The sequence below is a fragment of the Nannospalax galili genome, unplaced genomic scaffold (genome assembly GCF_000622305.1).
Source record: "Nannospalax galili isolate Female #2095 unplaced genomic scaffold, S.galili_v1.0 scaffold450, whole genome shotgun sequence".
Classification (NCBI taxonomy): domain Eukaryota; kingdom Metazoa; phylum Chordata; class Mammalia; order Rodentia; family Spalacidae; genus Nannospalax; species Nannospalax galili.
Window position 1 is genome coordinate 3,013,428 of NW_008329134.1, and position 8,778 is coordinate 3,022,205.

Sequence of the window (8,778 nt, forward strand, 5' to 3'; positions counted from 1 at the left end):
ATGAATAGTTAGTTGGTCTTTGCTTTAGGTTCTCTCTTTTGGTTTTTTATTAGAGGGACAGAATGGTTCCAGGGAGGCTAGCTGGGAGTTCTACAGCAGAGGAAAGGGTTGTAGTCATAAGGCTAGAGGATGAGGACCAAGGAGGCAGGTTCTGACCAGCTAAGCAGGATAGTTGTTGCCCTGGGGAGTGGGGCTAATGGGGCTGTTCCTAAAGCAGGGAGCTGGTAACTGAATGGATGGGATCTGACATAACTTTCCAAGCTTTTGATTTCTGGAGCTCCCTGGCTGCACAAAGAGGCCTAGGCTCAAAGCTGGATGATGGGAAGCAAGTGTGTGGGTTTTTAGCAGTTTAGCGGGGTAGATGTGGATGAACTCTGGAACAGCACGATCTAACTTGTAGTGACCGAATAGGTCTATGAATTATCAAAAATCAAAAGATCATGCCTACTAAACATCATTATCTTCTGTATAGTGATAAAGAAAATATTGTTGGCTTACATGACATAATAAAGCTATCACAGTCAAAGCTTTCTTCAAGACATGCAGAAACAGTGGGATTTTTGACATTATATAGATGTCAGGAGTTAGCTTCCTTAGGTACATCCATAAAGATGGATGCCATTCTTGCCAGCTATAGAAATACTCTGAGAATGAAAATGGAGAAAATGATTACAGTAAACATATTTGGTGTTTCTCTAACTTTTGTGAGTGATCTTTGAAGAGGCCAAATGGAGTCTACAAAAGGACAGACTGACCTGAGTTGTTTGAGGTCATGGTGAGGCTGTGGTAGGAGCTCAAGTAGAATATAGATACTCATTGACTTGAGACTTCTTGAGAATATTTACTTTAAGATACCAGAAACTCTGAATAATTTTAAACTCAACTTCATTTCACAAGCTTGAATTATCTTTGTGTTTTAAAGTAGTTTTCCCTGAAAAAGAGACATTTATCATGTGACTATATCATTATGCTTCAAAGTATCTAAAAATGAGTGTTTTAGACATGGATAGCTGCTGCAGTGAATTTATAGATGCAAAGAACGTGATTGATAAATAAACCATACATACAAAATTAGTAGACTTTCATTTGGGAAATGGAAACCAGTTCTTAGAGATCTAAACTATTTACAGCCTTTAAGCAAATAAAACCTCACGTTTTCATGATCAAATGATTATTTTGAAGGCAGTGATGCCAGCATATAAAATTGACACCCCAAATGTGTTGTAGTTGGGTTTGCAAAATGCGAATGTTACATTTGGCTCTATTTAAAAATTAGACGAAGTGAATATGAAAACTGTAGACTGTTCACAGAAGTATTTAAAAAGATAACAGGAAAAAATTAACCTACTATGTTATGAAACAGTTCATTAAATTTTTTAAATTACATAATAGCTTTTTATATGTACACCACTTTTATGAATGTACATTTTTCTTTGAAAAAGTTTTTCACTAATGTATTTCAGGGATACAAAGTTAGCATAGCCAATAAAATGTAAATATCTTATTGTGGGGACATTTGCCCAGCATGCACAAAGCCCTAGGTTCATGGGTGCACCTGCACACCTATGATATCCTATAGTATATACATTCTGCTTTTACAAGTAAATTCCTATACTAAAGGACAGAAATTTAAAATATTTTTCACGCAGATTATCTTTTACTTAGTCCTATTATTAATTACCATTGCTTACAATATATTGTTTAGTTCACATTTCTAAAATAGGGAAGTATAGATGCTAACAATACTTTTAGGAAAGCATTTTCCTATTTTTATGTTAAAATGACATCAGATATTCATAAATATTTCTTCTGTGATACTTACTCATTTAAGAGAAGGAGTTCTGATTGTTTCTGCCCTGTGATGGCTCTGAAAATATGCTGGCCTTCCTTTACCAAGGACGAGGTGCCATCAGTTCTGTGTACTTGAACTGTGTAAGAAAAGTTGGAGGTTAAAACACATTTAAAAATTTTCAAGTGTGCCTCTTATTATTTCTTGGAAATCGCATTTAATGCAATTAGATGGTAAATCAACAAGGAAAAGCAACAATTTTGTACTCGCCACATAGCTGTTTTGCTTCCAAAACAGCTTTATATCAAAAACAAGCACTGTGCTTTACTCTTCCAAGCATGCAACCTGCCTCAGTTTACTTAAAGAATGCTGCTTCATTAGGAAGTGTATAGCATTCTTCTACTCATTTATATTCTATTTTTCTCTTTTCTTGATTTATCTTCTTTGTTCCTTGAAAATTTAATGGGTAGAATAGAAAAATTATTAAGTAGTGCATTTTATTATAGTTTCTCTGAAACTTAACAATTTTGTCACTATTTTGTTCTCTGGCCTTCATAACTAAAAATTTGAGTCTTGAAGTGCCAAAGTTTTTGACACCCTTAGCTTTTCAGTAGTTTTTTTGTTTAGTAAATTACTTTTTGAACCGAAAGGTAAGATTTTTCCAGGTTTAGTGGCATAGATCTGTAATCCTAGCTTCTTGGGAGGTTGAATCAGGGGGATCATGTATGCAAGGCTAACCTGGGCTACAAAGTGAGTTCAAGACCAGTCTAGGCAACTTAGTGATACAACACTTGCCTGACTTGCACAAAGCCTTCAGTTCAATCCCCAATAGTGTATTAAAAAAGGGTTAGATTTTGAATTTCTTTATCTGTCATATGTTTTGAAATAAAAGTTCTTGTAACAAATTCATCTTTCAGCTATATTTCCTTCCTGTATCACATAGGAACTTTGCTACAACTTTGGTTACAAAAACAAATTTAGGATAGTTGTCTCTAAAAGCCATTCCAAAGGTTCTCTATTATCAGGTAAGTCAGTCTTATAGGACACATACACTAACTCCTGAATACTCAACCGCTTTAACACCTGACAACAATGTTTCCAGACATTATACCAATATGTCTTATAAAATCTCCTTTAATCCTTAGCAGTGATCTTGAATAACTTTATGCAGTATGATCTCCATTTTCCAAATAGTAAGGCCTTGTAAGAGGAGATTTTCTCAGTAAAAATCAAAAATTAAATCTAGGAACTCTCAGTCTCCTACATAGCACAGGATAAAGAGAAGCCTATAAGCTGTATTTTAGCTTTCTTAAATATTGAAGTGTCATTTATAAATCAGTGGTTCTTATTTAAATCTGACAGTTATTTTAAATGATATGGTCCTATTACTAATTCTCCTATCTACTATTTACTTATGTTTAGAAATGAGAAAGATCATTATTCTTTTGCTTTTTCTGTTGGTTAGGCATCTCCAAGAGTTACTATTGATGACTATTTAGTAGCAAAATTAGCAGATACTTTGAATCATGAAGATCCAACGCCTGAAATCTTTGATGACATTCAGAGAAAGGTATTGCATGTTTTATGTTTCTTGAAAAACTATTTCTATTTTTCATGTGATTTTTAAAAACTTTATTGAAACATTTTTACAAAGTAGAAATGGTTAGACAAAAAGATGTTAGAGCAGTAATACCTTAGTTCTAGAACTGTAGACTTTTAAAAAAATTTCTTTAAGTGACCAATAAGAAAAATCCTTATTTTGGGTTGCTTTGTTTGGATCTAACTTAAGAACTAGATAGTCTCTTGTAGAATTTGATCGATTGATGAAATATTGAAAAAGCATGTCTCAAGCCTTTGTATATGCTTGTTTCTTAGAAAGCATGCTTCCCAGAGCATGATTAATGGCATGATGTCATGTGCCTTATATTGCACTAAGACCATTTAGTTACAAGAGGGGCTAGAAGTTTCCATTGTTTACGACATAGTCTCATTGCTGACAACTTATAACTATGATACGTCATAGAAAAATCTTAGTGAAATTTTGGTGATACCTTATATAGTGAAAAATCATTAATATGTTGTTATTATATAATAGTAAATTGTTAATTTTTTTAACAGGTATATGAATTGATGCTCCGGGATGAAAGATTTTATCCTTCCTTCAGGCAGAATGCACTCTATGTGAGAATGCTAGCAGAGCTTGACATGTTAAAAGATCCTAGCTTCAGAGGATCAGATGATGGGGATGGAGGTAAGGTGGAACATGTATCTTTGGGGGCCCATATCCCAGGGTGTACTCTGATCACCAAAACAATAACTGTTTAGATATGAAAAAGAAAAACTTTTTTAAAAATACAAATATAAATTGTCATGTATTTTAAATATTTAAATGATTGGTAGAGATTTAGTTATATTAAATTAAAATGCAAAAATTTAGTAATGGATTGGAATTTAACTGTAGAATTTTATTTTGTTTTTTTTAGATAATGACTCTTTTTTTCTACTGTTTTTATTGAGCTTTTCAAATTTCATACATTTCCCACTCAAATCCAGACCCCCTCCCCCATCCATGCCTCCCCCCTTTCCCCCACAGAACCCTGTACACTCTGCCATACATGCTGAGTCCTATTCATTCAGGTGTTTGCCCCCAAATGTCCTTCAGTGTAAATATGTCGACTGGAATCTAGTCAGCCCATCCACTGGTCGTATGTAAGTCATACCCTCTCTCACCCAGCAACAATCAGTGTCAAATAGTTCTCAGTCTAGTGCTGGCCTGCCGCTCTGTTTGGGCTCTTGTTTAATTGAGCGGACATGGGTCCCATGCTCAACGCCACTGCAGCCACAGGCTCACATGAGCAAGCCTCCGGTGGTCTGGAAGCCTGTACCTTCCTGTATTCATGAACCAGGCCTGGTTCTTGCAATCTTTCTGCCTCCTCTTCCGCAATGGTCCCTGAGCCGTGGGTTGGTGAGGTTCCATATAGGAGTCTCATCCTATACTCTACAGTCTCTTATTCTCTAAAACTTGGACATTTGCAGCCTTCTATGTGCATTTCACGCCGATGTACAAGGAAGCCTTACTGGTGGAAGTTGAGGGGTGCATTAGCCCTCTCTCTACCCCTTTCTGCGATGTTCCGTGAGCCTTAGTTGTAGAGATTTGACTGCAGATGTGTCACCTAGTACTGGGCCTCACTCAGACGTATGTTCTTTGAGCCTGACCAGATGTGCAACTCTGCGGTAGCCTCCGTCTGTTGCACAAAGAAGCTTCTTTGATGAGTGGTAGCTCGAGTTTGAATCCCACCAGCAGTGAATGAGCATTCCTCTTTCTCCACATCCTCTCCAGCATTTGGAGTCTTTTGTTCTGTTGATCTTTGCCAATCTGACTGGGGTAAGATGGAATCCTAAAGTGGTTTTTACCTGCATTTCTCTAATTACTAAGGATGTTAAGCAATTTTTAAGGGGCTTGTTAGCCATTTTTATTTCTTCATTTGAGAACTCTCTGTTTAGGTCTATTGCCCATTTTTTTATTGGGTTATTTTCTTATTTCTTTCTTTTTGAGTTCTTGGTTTATTCTGGATATTAATCCTCTGTTGGATGTGTAACTAATGAATATTTTCTCCCACTCAGTGGGTTTCCTCTGCCCTTCCTTGGATGTTTCTTTTGCTGTACAGAAACTTTGTAACTTAATTAGGTCCCACTTATTGATTGTTGACCTTAGCACCTGAGCAGCTGGTGTCTGATTTAGAAAGTCCTTTCCTATGCCTATGTCTTGTAAGGTGATGCCTATATTTTCTTCTAGCAGGTTCTGAGTTTCAGGTTTTATATTGAGGTCTTTGTTTCATTTGGTTGTGCAGGGTGAAAGAAAAGGATCAAGTTTCATTCTTCTATAGGTGGAGATCCAGTTTTGCCAGCACCATTTGTTGAAGATTTTGTCTTTCCTCCTTTGTTCTTAGCACCTTTGTCAAATATGAGGTGGCTGAAATTATATGAACTCATGTTTGGGTCTTCTATTGTAGAACTTTAATTTTTAAAGAACAACGTTTTCTTGATGTACATCACTCAGAAAATTTAGTATATTTCCACAATCTTTTTTCTTTTTTTTTTCTTTTTACCTACCATTTCACCCTCCTCATTTTTCTCTTTATTGAATTTTTGTGTTTTATACAAAACGTCTTAATCATCTTCACATCCTATCTGCCATCTGGACCCCCCCACACACAGCCCACCCCACTAGATGTCATACATTCTGCTATATATGTTAAGGCCTGTTAAGTCAAGTTAGTGCCCAGATGTCCTTCAGTGCAGTTCATCCAGTGGGTCTAGTCAACCTATCTAGAGTCTCCTTTAAAGATCAGCTCTCCCTTACCCAGCAGTGATCAGCTGCCAATAGTTTTTCAGCTAAGGTTGGGGCCTGAAGCCCATTTCCACAGTTCTATACTGTGTTTTTGTTTCCCTGAGTATGCATGGGTCTTGTGCATGCTGTCACCATTGCTGTAGGTTCATACGAGCAAGATCCCAGGAGCCTGTAAGACTTTTCCATGTTGTCATGCACCTCCTCCCATGGTTCTTAGTCTTTCTGCCCCCTCTTCTGCAGTGGTCTCTGAACCCTGGGTAACCCTTTTAGCAAAGTGGCAAGTTACAAAATCAATCTACAAAAATCAGTAAGTAGTCTTTTTATATACTAGTAACAAGCAATTGAGAAAGTACTTGGAAATTCTCCCATTCACAGTAGCTGAAAAAAAAAAAAAAAAATCTTGTTATAAACTCGACCAAAGACATTAAAGATCTCTACAATGAAAAATTTAAATCTTTCAAGAAAGAGATTGAGAAAGGCACCAGGAGAGATAGAAAGAATGCCTATGCTCATGGATTGGGGAATTAATATTGTGAAAATGACCTTCTTATCCAAAGAAATCTATATATTCAGTGTAATCACAGTAGAAAAATACCCATGACATTCTTCACAGAATTAGAAAAAAAAATCCTAAAATTCATATGGCATCACTAAAGACCCTGGATAGCCAAAAACATCCCTGAGCACAAAGAGCAATGCTGGTGTGATTACCTACCAGATCTCAAACTATACTACAGAGTTACAGTCATAAAAACAGCATGGTACTGGCAAACAGCATGGTACCAGCACAAAATCTTTTGATAATTTCTTTTTTGCTGATAAATTATTCTTGAAATGCTATTCATGTTTAAGAGATACTTTTATTGAGAATAGTAAATGGGATAAGAAGGAATGATTCTAGAGTATACCACATGCTATAAAGCAAAACATTGCAAGTGTTTTTCTGTAGTTTTAATTGTATTCTTTTTAAAGGTCACACCCTATGGAAAACTTTTCACCTAGAAGCCAGTGAATCATTTATTCCACCTTTTAATTTTTCAAATGAAGATTAAGATGCTGATCAACATATTTTAGTGTGAAATGTAGACTTAAGAGTTACAGACTATTTAGATAATGCTTTCATTATACTTCCTGCCTGCATGGTAGAGGGTACTTGCTTTATGCCTCAATTTTGTCAGTTTTAAATCTGGAATAATATTCTCATTATAGTACCTTAACCCAGTTATCACATTTAAATTCAATTATGTGTATGGACTAAAGCACAAACAAATTTGTATTGGTAGAAAAGAATGTATTAATAAAATTGAGGGATAGGCCTTCAGCATTTGTTTGCTTATTTTAAATATCATCTTCCTGTAAACCAAGGGTAATTCTGAGTGAAATACCTTGCTGTTTATGACCAGAGGTTTGGAGAACCAAGAAATATTCTTTAGTATTATTAGTTATTCAAAGTAGAAGGCAATACTAGCTTCCCCTTGTAGAAGTAATGCAGTCCTTTTAAAGGCTCTTAACAAATCAAGCACATAAATTTCTCAAGAGCTAGAAAAGGTACATTAACTTTAAATTGTATGTGAATATTGCTTTACCATAGATTTGTGTGTGTGTGTGTGTGTGTGTGTGTGTGTGTGTGTGCGTATGTGTGTTTTATCAATGAGACACCTTAAATGAAAAGTTAATTTGCTTAGATATACATTAAAACCCTGAAGGAAAAGATTATTGCTTGGCATTAAATTTAATAACTTTTAAAATGTATATTTTTGTGCATTTCATTCAAAACATCTTACTCATTTTCATGCCTCCTCCCCCAACTGCACCCCTGTATAGCACCTCCCCCCCACTGGATTTCATGCATTCTGCAGTTTATGTTAATACCTATTAAGTCAAGTTAGTATACTCAGACGTCCCTCGGTTCAAGTTCATCCACTGAGGTCTAATAAGCCTATCTAGAGTCTCTTCCTTAAAGAAGATAAACTCTCCCTTGCCTAGTAATCAGCTGTCAATAGTTCTTCAGCTAAGGTTGGGGCCTGCTGCCCATTTCCACAATTCTGTGCTAGGTTTTTGTATGCTTGAGTTTGCGTGGGTCTTGTGCATGCTGACACCATTGCTGTAGGTTAAACTGCATTTCCTTATGGCCACACATATCCCCTGGCTCTTAGAAAAATCTTTCCTCCCTCTCTTGGGCAGTGAGCCCTGAGCCCTGGGTGGTTGGAATTTAATATACTAGTCCTGTCCAGGAACCTACAGTCTGCAGACTCTTATTCTCTCCATATTGGCCATCAGTGGTCTTCTCTGTATATCGCCCTCTGTTACATGAGGGAGCTTTGTTGATAAGAGTTGAGAGATACATTAGTATTTTCTACCCCTTATTCCACTATTTTCTGTGAACCTTAGGTGCAGAGGTTCCATTGTAGATGTGTCACTTATGTTTGGACATCTCAGACACTTATTCTCCGTGTGTGATCAGTTGTGGAACTCTGTAAGTCTCCGACTATTGCAAAGGAAGCTTCTTTGATGAGTGGTGACTGGCATACTTCTCTAAATTTATTTTTCTTACTTTTCTTTTTCTCTACATTCATTTTACTTCTTTTTCTTTGATGAGTGGTGACTGGCATACTTCTCTAAATTTATTTTTCTTACT

At 36.3% G+C, this 8,778-nt stretch overlaps 1 protein-coding gene across 3 annotated transcripts in view; it reads left to right on the forward strand.

Moving 5' to 3' along the window:
* The window catches only part of Snx13 (sorting nexin 13), a 147,300-nt gene that overhangs the window by 93,331 nt on the left and 45,191 nt on the right, over positions 1-8,778 (forward strand). For all 3 annotated transcript variants that reach the window (XM_017798032.2, XM_008832713.3, XM_029563341.1), the window contains 2 exons: positions 3,255-3,359; positions 3,908-4,040. In XM_017798032.2, coding sequence (XP_017653521.2) covers positions 3,255-3,359; positions 3,908-4,040 — 238 coding nt within the window. The remainder of the gene's footprint in view (positions 1-3,254; positions 3,360-3,907; positions 4,041-8,778) is intronic.